At 38.1% G+C, this 14,748-nt stretch overlaps 1 protein-coding gene across 1 annotated transcript in view; it reads right to left on the bottom strand.

The window, feature by feature from the left end:
* Positions 1–14,748, bottom strand: part of arhgef33 (Rho guanine nucleotide exchange factor (GEF) 33) — a 144,728-nt gene that overhangs the window by 10,276 nt on the left and 119,704 nt on the right. Inside the window, exons 11-14 of the mRNA XM_077581889.1 lie at positions 8,877–8,981; positions 3,861–3,910; positions 2,110–2,241; positions 678–790 (exon numbers count right to left, since the gene is read on the bottom strand). Coding sequence (XP_077438015.1) covers positions 678–790; positions 2,110–2,241; positions 3,861–3,910; positions 8,877–8,937 — 356 coding nt within the window. The 5' untranslated portion in view covers positions 8,938–8,981. The remainder of the gene's footprint in view (positions 1–677; positions 791–2,109; positions 2,242–3,860; positions 3,911–8,876; positions 8,982–14,748) is intronic.

Genomic DNA, 14,748 nt, shown 5'->3' with positions numbered 1-14,748 from the left:
AGCCACAGACACCAGCCTCCACCGATTCAACGACCAGAGGAAGAAGCAGATTGTGTCTGAGTTTCGATAGATGCTGGTGTGGTGGATCTGGCATGCATGAAAATCCCCACCAAAGAGGGGAGCCGTCGACCCCTGCCAGGACAGAGCAAGCGCAACACCTCAGGGCCCCCCGGGCCACAGCAGCGCCAAGGGACAACCACCGTGCCCCGCAGGGGCCACCAGCCGGAGAGCAAACCCAGGAGCAGGAGCGCCCCCCACCCCAACACGGCCCGCGCCCCCAACGCAGCAGGACGGGGCACTGCAGGCCCGCCAGGCACCCCACCGGTCCACAGCCCCCGCTCCCCCACGACCCACCCGACCCCCCATCCACTCCCGCCATCCACCCCACCCCAACCCAGACCCGGCCGCCCCCAGACACCCCCACCCCAGCACCCAGCCCCCCCAAACCAAGCCCCCACCAACCGCCAGCCCCCGACCACCAGATCCCGGACAGCGGAGCGGAGAGGGCACCCCTTGCTTTAAGCCACCTCTTCATGTCAGAAGCTCTAGCATGAAAAAAACATTTAAAAATAAATGTATAAATACATTTTTGGTAGTGAAGGACAAAGTGTTAAAAAAACATATTCACACGTCTTTGAGTCTGAATGAGTTAATGAGCATTACAATTTCAGGGCTACCTGTGTGGGACGGTGATGGGGGTCTCTGGCTGCAACTGTTCTAGCTGCTTGATCAGCTCCTGTTGTCTGTTGGACACATCCTGGATGTGGAAGAAGGCAGCGCTCAGCTCCTCCTGCAAATGGAAACAGGTAGATCGTTTTGGGTTGATGGATGTTTAGGGTTATGGAGCTTGAGGTGTGCACTGTAGGTAGAGGTTGAACAGGGTTAGAGCCAGTACAATATGTATTGTAAATGGTACTGGTACTTGATTTATATAGCGCTTTTCCACTTTACAAGGCCCTGAAAGCACTTAACATTCAACTACTCATTCACCTACTGATGATGCAGCATCAGGAGCAACTGGGGGTTCAGTCTCTTGCTCAATGATACTTGGACGTGGTCACAATGGCATGGAATTAAACCCACAACTTCTGGTTTATGACTTGTTGACTTGTCGAGCAACTCAAGTTGCAAGTTGTGGTGATTGTGGACAAGTCCATTGCTGGAGTTTTCCATGCAAGCCCCCGACCCGCTCACTCGACCAGTGAAAGGCAGTTTGCAATGGCGGAGTACAACCCCAGACACGCTCAGGACCACCCCCTCATTTGAATAACATTTCGTCCTGGCAGAGCGTCTGCAACATAAAATAAATAAATGTGAGAGCAGAGCGTTTTTACTTATTGGTTGATATTTAATTATATTTATGTATTTATTTTTGTATTTATTATGATTTGTATTTTTGAATCTTGTTTGTTTTTATTTCTATGTTTAGTCACTTTTTGGATTTGATCTTTTAATTATATTTTTTATATCTGTTTTTATTTTCACTTTTAGTCATTTAGTTATTTATTTAGTTATTTTTAATTTTGGCAGTTTTGGTCCTCCATACTGGTTTGCGATATGACCGCTCTACCACTGAGCCACGCCGCCCCCGTAGAAGGTAAACTCAAGTTAGGGCAAGGTTGGTTGGTGTGTTGGGAGGTAGACAGAAATCAGGGTGAGGTAAGTAGGAGCTAGTTAGGTTGTTGGTTTATTGGTAAGTGGAATGATAGATAAGAGTTGGTGCTCGGTAGGCAGGTAGGAAAGTTGGTATAGGTAAGTAGGAAGGTAGAGGAGTTGTGTAGAGTAGACAGGTAGACAATAAAAAGAGCTTTGTAGGTAGGCAAGTCAGTCAGAAACTAGACTAAAGTTAGGGATAAGTAGGTAGGTTAATTGGTTAAAAACAGTTATACAAGTAGGTAGGCACTGGGTTAGTCAGGAAGAGTCGAGGTTCGGTATTTTAATGTCTAAAATAGCTGTCTTTCTGTCTAATATATTACATTACTATGCTGCCTCCATTCAGTCAGATATTCCTCATTAGGCTGCTGATGCTTTCCACCACCATCATTCAGAAATACATTCATGTATGTGTGTATTGAGTCAGGGGTGGTCGCTTCATAATGTTTCCAGCACCTTGAAAGTGTTGAGCGAGTTCTTGAGGCCCATAATCTTATCATCCACGTCGGTCTGGTGGGCCTGCAGACTCTCCTCCAGCCGTAGGTCCTTCTGGCGCAGCTCATGTAGCTCCGCCACCAGACCCTGCAGCTGTGTGGTTAAAATGTCATTGATTGGTTACACTTTTTATAGTTGGTTAATTGATTAATGGATGCCACGTGAAGCACTTTGGAATCTGTCTCTCCCCCACTATATATCTTGTCCTTCATATAGTAAGCTGGCGTGGCTACTTTAGAGTGCCTCGCTGTTGCCCTTGAGTGTGCACACATCACGTAGTGAACGACAGAATAGTGAGGAAGGGGAATTTATTTAATTGATTGATTTATATATTTTTAAAGTCTGACTTGACAGCCACATGTAGACCGGAATTTGTACTAGCGTTTAGAGCACCTTGTTGTTAGCTGTGAGTGTTTTACAGAGAAAGGGTGAAACAACAAAGTAAAAAACAAATAAAAATGTTTATCATCTGACATGACAGCCTGTGTATGACAAGTGCTCTGCACTGGCACAGCCTCTTTAGAGTGCCTAATTGTCGCGGAATGGAACAGCTCCGAGATGACCTGGTGGCATATATTCCAGCTACCAGAGGCTTTAAATTGATATATTTTATTTTATTTTGTTTTCGGCATGCACACAGTGTTTCAAAGCAGAGATAAAGGTGTGTCCCCCCCTCCCCCCAACACCATTTTCATGCCTCATTTATATTCTTGACAATTATTTGAATCATTTGTATTTGGCAAGATTGTTAACAACACTCCTTTCTGTGGTGTGTCAAATTTGCAAGACAATTATTGATGCATCGTGCATTGTAACTACTGTATAGCATGCACCCACAGCTAATGTTTGAGCTTTCAGGTGCACCAGACATCAAACTGATAGCTTTGGGTGAAAAAAAGAAAAGAAAGAACACATGCCTCCCGCCTGATGCCTCTCACATGACCCACACAAGATGGAAAGATGGTGGACAGAAAGAGCGAGCAAAGAGAAAAGTCAACGTGACCCAGGCAAGAAACCGAACACGTGTATTGAACTTTATGTTGTCTGAACATTAGGACATTAAAATTCCTGCTTAGTTTTGACTGGCACTCTCATCAGTGTTTTTATTAATGTAGTTTTACATCAGAGTATAACTTCTGCATTAAAACTGTTTTTGTACTGAAGGCCTTTAAAGGGGAAGCCAACCTATAAAAAAAATCTTTGACAAAAGGATGTTCTAAGCAGCCCCACTAGTCTAAATAATGTAAATATGGTATTCCGGTTAATATTGCAATATCAAAAGGCAGCCATTTGCCACTTGCTTTCGACTGAAGATGACATCAGAGTTGCTCAGGGCTCAAGTAACAACCAATCATACCTCAGCTTCAGAAAACAGGTGAGCTGTGATTGGTCGTTGGCTGCTCCCTGAGATGGATAAAAACGTCTGGCTTTTTCTTCATAACTTATATTCCACAAATTAATATGAATCACAATGTCATGTTTAGACTAGCAAGGTCACATATAACATATTGTTGCTAAGAAATATTTAAGGTTGACTTCCCCTTTAAGATTGAGACGGAAACTCAGGACTGAAGTCCACCCACTGATTGCTTAATTAAGTTTCATGCTAAACTGGTGTATTTTAATAGAATTCTATTTGTGAGTTGATAATATCAAGCTTTTTAACATAAAATGAATGTAAACAGTTAGCAGCATAATTCAGAGACTCTTACCTGAGCTACCTCCATGTTAGCATCCTGCACACTTTTGTCTTCTTCTTTATCTGGATAGATAAAACACATTAAACAGTGCCGAAGCCACTCACTATTGACCATTTCCACGATGTCACGTGATCACGTGACTGCCCTATGATGGACAGCAGAAGGAAATTGTTGAATGGAAGTGAACGTGACCCTGAGTGACTAAGTGACTAAGCGACTGTTATTTTACAAATTAAAAGTTATTATTTCCCATAGAGCCATGGAATCTATTACTTCAACCAAAGTTCGCCTGTCAGTCGAAGTTGCACATTTTAGTCGGGACTCATAGAGCGCAATATTTATTTAAGTTGGAGATCGCTAGTTTGAAAACAGCCCCTTACCTTCTGTTGCCTGTTGCTTTTACCAAGTTAATCAAATTGCCTATATCATTATGTAGTCAATGCCGTCTCTTCTCCTTACACCAGGGCTGATTCAAAAGCTTGTCGCTGGCTGAGTCTCTGGGACGAGATGCTACGCTCACACCGGGGGACAATATACCTTGTAATGCAAAGGTAAAACTTGCTTATCATGCTAACTGACTTATTTTTAAATAGTCCATTCTATAATGAAACGCTGTGATGATGTTATGTTACTACGTTTACTAGCATGAAACTAATGACTATCGTAGTGGCAAGCTATACGGTAATTTCATGAATATGACTCCAGCTCCAGAGTGAAAAACTCCAAGCACAAAGACGAAATCCCCCCTTATTAAACAGTCAAATGCACTTAATAGATTTAAAGAAGGTGCATTTTAAAACTAAGCTGTGTGTTCGTGCAGTTGGAGTGGACGCTAACTATCTGGCTCGTTAATGTGATTTGAAACACGAAATTCGACACCTCTGTTACAATCTTTGTTAGAGTGTATGTTTGCGAGTAAAATGTATAAACATTTATCTACTAATTACATTTATCTACTAACCTCGCAAAAAATGATTGCTGCAAATCTGTGAATACTTTGTGAGCTGCCAGTCCTTTCTTTTGATTGCTGATATCAATCAACGTCTTTTGTCTTCATTAGTAGGTATGCGATAAAAAGCAACATTTGGTTTACTCCTTTGTCTGTTTGTACAACCGACCACAAAGAAAGATATGACCATTTTATAAGAAAATCGATTAGATAAAGGACTTTACGCTGTATGAGATTCAATGGTTACAATACAGGCAAATGGCTCTTTTGCCGTCCAGTGTCCCGTAGGGGGCGTTCCCAAGAGGGCTGTGACGTCATGTGCAAAAGGTCAATAGCAAATACTTTACAAACGTTTTGGTATTTTGATAGAATTTTGTAGTAGCCACAAAATGGCAGTAAAGCACATTTTTTTCTATTAGACAATGCTATGGCTTGACTAGATGAGGCTCTTCCCTTCAGTTCAACATGGGTGATTGACACAAAGATTCCACCAGAGGGCGTCAAACTATAATATTTTAATGAAATGGTGCCTCGTGGCAGAGGAACTGTACTCCACTCAACTTCACAACAAGCTGAATTTTGGCAGATGGTGAACAATTCTTCAAAAAAAAAAAGTTTATTCTGTAACTAGCTAGCTTGATGCTAAACTCAATGCAAAATGTCATAGACAGGCTAAGGAAAGCATTGATGTAGTTGTTATAACGCCTTAAGCAATACATTTCTTTATGATAGAATGCTATTTTCATTATTGAAAAACACATTACAACTGTATTAGACATGGCTTTGGTCTGAGCAGAGTGAAAATCAGAGGATACACTCTAAAAACAGTTGGGTCAAAAATAACCCAAATTGGGTCTTTTTGAGTTATTTAACCCAAAAAGTTGGGGCAAACGAATAACCGACAAAACAACCCAAAAACGGGTTATTATAATTGGGTTAATAGTTTTGTAAAAAGTTGGGTGAAATTATTATTTCTATTATTTCTATTTCTTATTATTTATATATTATTATATATATACTTTTTGGGTTGATTAAATAATCCAATTGAATTGGGTCAAAAATGAGCTGACCCATCTTTTCGGGTCATTAAATGCAAAAAAGCTGGGCCAAATTAAATTGATAACCCACGAAGCGACCCAATTTTTTTTAGGTTGTTTGTGCGATATTCATTTGGCTCAACTTTTTGAGTTAATTGAATAACTTAATTGAATTGTGTCAAAAATGATTCAAACTAACTTTTGGAGCTATTTAACCCAACATCTTGGGTCAAATTAAATTATCAACCCACAAAGCAACCCATTTTGGGCGGGATGTTTGTGGGTTTTTTGTTTGACCCCACTTTTTGGGTTAATTAAATACCACAAAAAAGTTTGGTTGGTCCCTTTTTGTACCAATTTGTGTTATTTTTTACCCAACTTTTTTTTCAGAGCGAATGGTCTGAAAAAATATCTGTGAAATTGGCCGAACTGCGAACATGGGGTGCGGGTGGGTGGTGGGGTCTTTGGGGGGGTCAATCTCATAAAAATAATAGATGCATGCTTGGAAGTACATGCCATTCTTCTTCATGCGTCATTCATACATATTCATGATTCGGGAAAGTGCCATTTGTGCACAATTAATGTGTTTTTATTAATGTGTTTTTTAACGTGACATTATCCTCACAACAGCCTCGCTTTGTCCCTTGAATGTCAAAGGTGAGCGGCGCTGTGTGAAATACACGCTCAGCATTGACAATAAACACACGAGCCTGGACTGAAGGCACAGAAATGTTACTTTGCTGTCATGTGAACAGACGAACAAGAAGGGGCCATTACACTAGAAAACATAACATTTCAGCAATTTACAGTATCACTGAAATATACACCATGGATGAGAAAGAGGGACGATTGTCAAAGAGTAATGGATAGATTAAACCCTATTCCCTCACCTTCTAAGTAATAAAAGCAATTTGTGTACAGTATGAAATATATTTATGTTGTAAAATGCGAGGTAGACTAGTCTAATGTACAATGCCATTAAACGAAAGGCACAAAAAGCAGAACATTTGACTTTTCATTATATCACCATCACTTAAGTCAAAATTTGACTTTTTGAACAACAGACAATTTCCAGTTTCATGTTAGGAAATTGTTCCTGCGATTTCCATTAAATTATTAAACATCAAAGAAATATGAGATCATATCAACTAAATACAATTAGGATGGCCTTTTTCGTAAAAATTATTATCATTATTTAAAGATGATGAAATACTTTTCAGAGAATGTTGGAACTTGTGTTTAGTTGTTAAAACACTGTTTCTGGGCAGTGGTTTACATCTGTGTTGTATTGTATAGAGTATTTTCGTACATTTACCGTTTAAATTTTTAAATGTGCTATTTTCCTGCGAATTGCTGCATTCCTGTGAATTTCCTTGTCTCAGCTGCCTATTTGGGAAAGTTTTGCTTTTCTAGAAACTTAGATTTTGTTATATACATTCTGAGCTCTACTTCACAACTGTGTTGCATTACAGTCTATTTGGGAATTATTGATAAATGCTTAAAAATTTGGCTTTCTTGTGAATTTGTATTTAGTTATATCAGCACTGTTTGTGAGAAGTGTTTCACTTCTGTGTTGCATGGTGATCTACTTGGTATCATTTAAACACTTTCACTGAACTTGTATTAATGAGCACTGATTCTGAGATAAGGGACTTGCGGTCAGGGTAAACAAATGAGGCAGTGCCGCTTCCTGTTGTCCCTTCACCTGCATGATAACTCATGATTACATTAAATTATGTTCCATTTTAGTTCTATAGTCCACGCCTTACGATTTTCTTTTAAATCAAAAAATTGTCACGGATTTCATCAGGAAAATAGGTGAATGTGCATATTTCCTGTTCGAATGCATGGGGAAGAAGTGAAGTACGCATACGGGTTTTGCATATAATAATAATAATAATAATAAGAAGAAAAACTAATAACTAATTGTTATTATTACTATTATTATCATTATTATTATTATTGTAAATTATCATTATTATTATTGTTATTATTATAACAGTATAATAACAATAATTTATTTTTATACATGTACGTATACAAGTTCTGTATACGGTGTTCCCTTACTCTAACGCGGTTCACACAGATTTTTTGGGTACAAATTTGCATGCATTTTTTTTTACAGTAATCTACTACTTATTTTATAAAATTTAGGATGGTTTGAACATTGAGAATGTTTAAACAAGAGAGAAATGTGAGAAAATGTAAATGCCTCAATGAGAAAAGGGTATAAACTTTGTGGAGAGGGGTTTTACAACCTTAAAACATTTAGAATAAATGTAAAACATAAAGCTAACTACTTCGCGGATTTCATTTAATGCGGGCATTTTTTGGAACCTAAACCCAGCGGAAAACACGAGAACACTGTATAATAATAATAATAATAATAATAATAAATTATTGTTGTTAGCATTATTGTTATTATTATATTATTTTGATAATTTATTATTATTGTTATAATAATATCTAATAATAATAATAATAATAATAATAATAATAAATGATTGTTATTATTTTTTATATAATAATAATAACAACAAATGATCGTTATTAAAATTATTGTTATTATTATTATTATTAAGGAAATAATTAATTAATTTAATTAATTATTATAGTATTTTTAATAACGATAATTTGTTATTATTATTATTATTATTATTATTATTATTATTATTATTATTATTATTATTATTATTATTATCAGTGGTCCTCACTGCACGTCACTCTCTGAGACCTGTCCTCACACTTTTGTTGTATGCTTTTGGGCAATTTTATTTCACATTTTAAGCACAACAATTGTGTTTACTAAACTGAAAAATGAACAATGATATTGTGACGGGCCTTGATTAACTGTTATAATTATTTTTTAAATGCTTTTTTTTATCATAACATGCACCTGACAGTTTTACAAAGGCACTTTTTGTCTCAAGGTCTATATTCTACATCTCAATCAAAGACTGTATTGTGATATACCTTACTGCAGATTCAACTCCTCTTTTCCCCCTTTTCAAAATGACTTGCTTCAAAATAGTTATTCCTTACATTTTATGTGTGGCGACACATCTTCCGTGTGATCCTGAGCTCTTCGTGGACTGTCCTCCATGTTTTAATCCTTGCGGTGGAGTCCAATGGATGCTCGTGTTGACCCTTCTTGTGAATAACGAGAAGAACATGAAGAAGATGATGATGATGATTAAGTGGTGGGCCTGCATTCATGTCCCTCCCCTGCAAACAGCATGCGAGTCCTGTGATTTGTCTTGTGCACACAAACGGGTCCTTGTTTGAGTGGAGGCCGTGCAGACAGACGTCACAGCCTCACACTGTACACCAAATCGCAAACAACTCATAAATGCTGATCAAGTTTGCTGCTCAGAGGTGACACTTTTGCTCCATCAATCAGCATAGCACATTAGAAATGTTTTGTTTGTTTGTTTTTAAAGGAAATATTTCAACTTTTGTCATGTTTTTTGTTTCTATTTGTTTTAATCTTTTTTTCTTTTTTTTCCCAAAAAAAGCATATTCAAACTGTTTATTGTCACTCACAGTTTGTCAGCTAATTAATGCTAACACATAATGGAAAGTGTCATCGTGTGTTGGTGGTGTTATTACAAAAAATTTTTGTTGGTGTTTTGGGAGGCTGGGACGGATTATTAGCAATTCCATTCATTTTAATTGGGAAAGATGATTTTAATTACAAGCCTTGTATCGCAAGTCACCACTGTTGTCACTATTTCATGTTGTGTAAATGACATCTGAACCATTTGGTGGAGACTTACAGTTTAGAAACCATTGATTTTGTTGTTGTTATTTTTTCATTTATTTAGCTGCCTAAAGGATATACAGATCACGAATACTTGCAGAAAAAAATATTCTACTGAAAGTAGAAGTAGTAATTCAACTACTTTCGTACAAGTAAAAAAAAAAAAAAGAAGGATAAACTGAAATGTATTGTGATTATGTACATGTTTATGTGCGTGTGTTGCATTCAAACATGCTGACATGCTGACATTACATAAGCAGGAAGTAAACACAGAAGACTTCTTTTCACTTCTTCCTTCCATTTTGCTTCCTTCTATCTTCTCTCCCTCTCATTTCTTTCCTTAAAACGAAAGTTACGACCGTAACTACGGTTCTATGAGTCCCGGACGACCACCAGATGGCGGTGCTCCAAGCACTGAATGTTATCTGCGCATGCGCGAAGGGAACATTCATTGTTTGGAGCACCGCCATCTGGCGGTCGGGAGGGACGAAATAGAACCCACTTGGCCTTGCTCCCTTCTTCTTTCCTTCTCGTCCCTTTATTCCATCCTTTTTCTTTCCTACTTATTTGAATATGTGAGGACCTCTGGTGGTCACTATTGTATAATACATCTTTCTACACTGTGTATGTGTGTAGGAGGAAGGCTGAGGGAGTGTTTCCTTTGCGGTTGGCATCCCCACGTATATCGGGGGAAAAAAACAAAGCGTGAAATGTGTTTGCATGTTATCTTCCACTGGCGCTACATGATGAGGTCACACTCCCACCACCCTCTCACATTTGCACTGTGTTTGCTCCACACCGCATCTGCATCCTTTGCTACACAGGTGCAAACAGTCTGTACATGTGTGGCACGTGTGTGCGTGATCACATTAAATAAACACGCACATGAACACCTGTGGCATGGCAAACATATGATGGGAGGAAAGGCATGTTGGCATGCAGCTTCCTGTGCACGATCTTACACTACAGGACAATTTTTATTATTGCATTGACATTTTGCATTTTGTGCAGGATATGAATGCAGTTTAGACAGAAAAGTGCGTATAATTAATAAATATTTGGTATGGACATATGTGTGGGAATGTTGGACAATTTGTCGTTTTTAAGGCTTTACTGAATGAAAAGATATATAAATGTGGAATTATATTGGAAAATATGGAATGATATTAAAATATATAGAATGGTGTAAAATGCTACTGATTTTTTTTTTTTTTATTGTGCGTGTCTGTATTTTTTGTGGGGCACGGAATTTTTTTGGTATGTTGAAAATCAATGTGAATTGAATGAGTGGAACTTTTTGAATTTTTAATAGGAATGCCATGAATCTGTTGAATGTGCCATTAAAAATGAATAAAGATTTATTTTATTTTATTTGGAAAAATAGGAAATTTTTTGCATGTATTGTAATAGTAAAAATGTTAAATTTTTTGGTCAATGGGAATTTTGGGCAAATTGAAAATCATTCCCAAGCTGAATTGAATATGTTGAATGATTTAAATTTCAAATTTGAACGATGTAACTGTGTAATGTTGACTGTGCCATTGGAAGGAATGACACAAAAACAGAAATCTATGCGGGAAACTTGGGTGTAAAATTTTTAATTTTAGGAATACGATTCATATTTGGGTTGAAAAAAATCCAAGCTCCCATGATGTAAATTTTTGGAATATGTTGAAATCGGAATGAGGTGAATTGGATGAATTATGTGGAAGGAGATGCACGTCAAAACATGTGAAAAAAGACCTGAAAATTAGCACAAATAATTATTTGTAATAATTTTATAATGTGCATGTCATTTTTTGTTAGAAAAACAAAAAAAGTAACACACTGTGAATCCTAATGTGCATTGTTATGTTTGTAGTGGCACCATTACATATTTTCTGCATCTTTTGTTTTGAGGCTGACAAGCAAACCGCCAAATGTCTTTTCTCCACGTCTAGAATATGAAATATGTCAAAACCACACGACCTTTCACACCCTTCAGACCGTAACCTTTCCAGTCTTCCCTCACACGCCCGCACAACAACAACACACGTACACACATAAATATTGTTGGTAAGATGACACAAAATTCATCTAGTGAATATATGTATCGTTCCCATAACTTAACATAACATTAGACTCTTAAGAAATATTAGAGTATACTGTGGTATATTTTGTGTTCGTTTGACATCATGCATTTGTGTGTTTTGCCCCCTGTGAGCTTCTTCGGCTACGTTGACGTGGAGAACTTTGCTTTTGCCGCCCCTTGTAAAAACTGTGTGCGTTTACTGTATGCATTCCATTAGGCATCAACCTTCCGTTTTTTTTTTTTTTTTACCTTTTTATGTTTGGGTGATGGAATTTTTTACAGTGATGTGAATTTAATGATTTTTGTTTATCAACTTTTTTTTTCTCATGTGAACAAATGCGGTTCTCAGATTGCACATGGAGCAATAGATGCTTATAAACACTGTAATTACTGTAATTAAATGTTTTATAATATATACAGTACATATTCTTTAAAAAAAAGTGCAGCTTCAAGCTGTTTATTGCCACTCACAGTTGAAGTTGAGTGAGAAACTAAACATAAAACAGAGAATGCTACACTTTGTGTATTAAGCTAAATCACAAAACTTTGTTTTTTGGACGTTCGCTAGCTTAATGTTAACACACAATGCAGACATGCTAAGGAAACTAGCATCAATGTTGCAGTAATTATCAGCTTTTAAACAACTAATATTTGAACATAAACGATAGCAACACATGCAATCAGAACATAAACCAATACGCACAGGCATAAATTCTTTATGCTCTGCAATTTTTTTAAATTATATTACAGTATAGTCCCTCTGTTGGATAAGGCAGAAAAATTATGATGCACACACACTGTTTAATTATTTACATTTTATCAAATTATGGATGTTTATGCTTTTTATATAATATTTTTCTACCATAAAATGCTTGCCAAACATACTTGGGTGTCAGTGTGATGAAATATTATTACGCAAATTTTCCCATCATGTATGTGGAGTAAACATTGTATACGTTTGTACATGTATGATTTCTGTTGTCACGTTATGTGGATCTTGGAGTGGGGAAACACCGTCTGCACCTGCCTCCCCCTTTTGCCTCTTTTATCTGAATCTCTGCATCCTGCTGTACCAAAATATCACCCTGCTGCATGTGCGTGTGTGAATGTGCAACACACACACACACACACACACGCACGCACACACACACACAGTTGAAAGTAAATGAAGAGTCAAATTGGTGAAAAAATGTCAGCAGCCTGTCATTTCAATTTGAGCGCATGCTGGAGACTTTTTTTTGTTTGTGCTGTGACATTTCACTACACACAAACAGCTGTGTTGTTTTGTGCAAACATCTTTTTTTTTTGGTGTTTTTTTAATTTTTTTTTTTTTACAGTTTTTCTCCATAGGTTTGGCACATTTCTTGAAACTGAGATGACATTTTCAAAACTGCAAGCTCATTTGATCAAACAAACTTACATTTGTGCACAACCAGTTCATTAGCAAAAGCACTTATCTATCCCAAAACTGCTCACACATGCTTCACTCCAAGTTCCTTTCCCAAACAAAGAGTTGGTACTGTCACAACTGCAAAGATCCTTCTCAATTGCTTTGGCTCATCTGCATTTACTTGGTTGTTTTGCCAAAAAGAACTTGGATTATTTTGCACAACTCTTTGGATCATCTGCAAAAGGTCATATCTCTCCTAAAACAGCTCACCTATGTGTCAAAATCAAATTTCTATGTCATACAAGTAGACAGTGCCCCCAAAATGCATTGTCCCTTTGGCATTTTGTGAGCACCACAAGTAAAAATCATTAGATGTTTTGTCACAACAGCAGAGGTGCCACTAACAAAATACAATTATATATAAAACTGAGGGGGAAAATTATTTTACAAAAGCAGTTTTCAAAGTTGTTTGACATTCTCCACTCACAGTCAAGGAAACCGCAACACATTAGAGTGCAATAAAAGGAAGTGTAAGCCCCTTGCCCTTCTTGTCGTCTCCTTCTCCCGTCCCTTCCCCCTCCCCTGTCCGCCTTCCTCCCCCTCCCCCGGGCCGGGGGCTCCATCCGTGGCCCGGGTCTCTGGGCGCCGGGGGCCGGGCGGTTGGGTGGGTTGTATCCAGTATCCGGGGGGCGAGCCCTATCGCAAAAATAAATAAGTAAAAGTCACTCAAGGGTTGAGGAACAAACTCACGACCTTCAGCTTGGGAGACGCCCTGAGCAACACAGCTCCTGCGGTGTGTTACTGTAGTAAATATATCGCTCGTGTCAGCTGGAATCTTCATAATTCAGAGACCAAAAACATCATGGAGCTAAGCAAACAGTAGAAGTGGCATAGCTCAGGTGGTAATGCGTCCGTCCCCCAACCTGAAGGTTCCTCAACCTTTCAGTGAACTTTTTTGTTGTTGTCAAATCTTTATTTTACTCTCTATTTTACAGTGTAAATATTACTCTAAACTGAGTCAATTTGGACCCACTCAAAATAGAGTCAAATTTACTCAAAATAGAGTCAAATTTACTCTATACTGGTGACCCAGTGGTGACCCAGGGCAAATCAGGACACTTATGTAAGTTGTTATGTTACTCATATGTTCCCTTGAAAACTGTATAACCATAGGATAAGAGCGGCTAGCTATGTGGTGCGCTTTGACGCACAAAGGGATCAAAACAAGCTGTATGATCATTGTTAGGGAACTCATCGTCTGGAAGTAGGGACTGGCCCTCCTTGATATCACACGATGGGATAGTATAAGAGCTGGGGTTTTCCCACACCCTGGCAGAGTCTGCTGAGGGTTGTGCACGACGCCTAGCCTGCTGACGCTGATCTGCCGGGGTGTTTGGCTCTCCGCCCGTGTCGACGGTAAGAGAAACTGAATGTTAACTACGCGTCGGCATTGTGTGTTAGGGTAGTTTATCGTAGGGATCTGCATATTGACACTGTGATCTAGCGATATCTACTGCTTGCTGTGGGTTCATATTAATAAAAGCAAATCATTGTATTTAAAGAAATCTTGTTCGCCTATCCTTCCGAACCTGAGAATTTCACAAAACATTTTGGCGTCACGAACAGGATATTGTAAATTTTAGTAACTAAAAAGGAATACGAACAATGTTTCGAAAGAAAAAGAACGAAGCTG

Source organism: Vanacampus margaritifer, chromosome 12 (genome assembly GCF_051991255.1).
Source record: "Vanacampus margaritifer isolate UIUO_Vmar chromosome 12, RoL_Vmar_1.0, whole genome shotgun sequence".
In the NCBI taxonomy this organism is placed as follows: domain Eukaryota; kingdom Metazoa; phylum Chordata; class Actinopteri; order Syngnathiformes; family Syngnathidae; genus Vanacampus; species Vanacampus margaritifer.
Note: the sequence above shows the minus strand (reverse complement) of the source record. Positions and strands in the feature narration are given on the sequence as shown.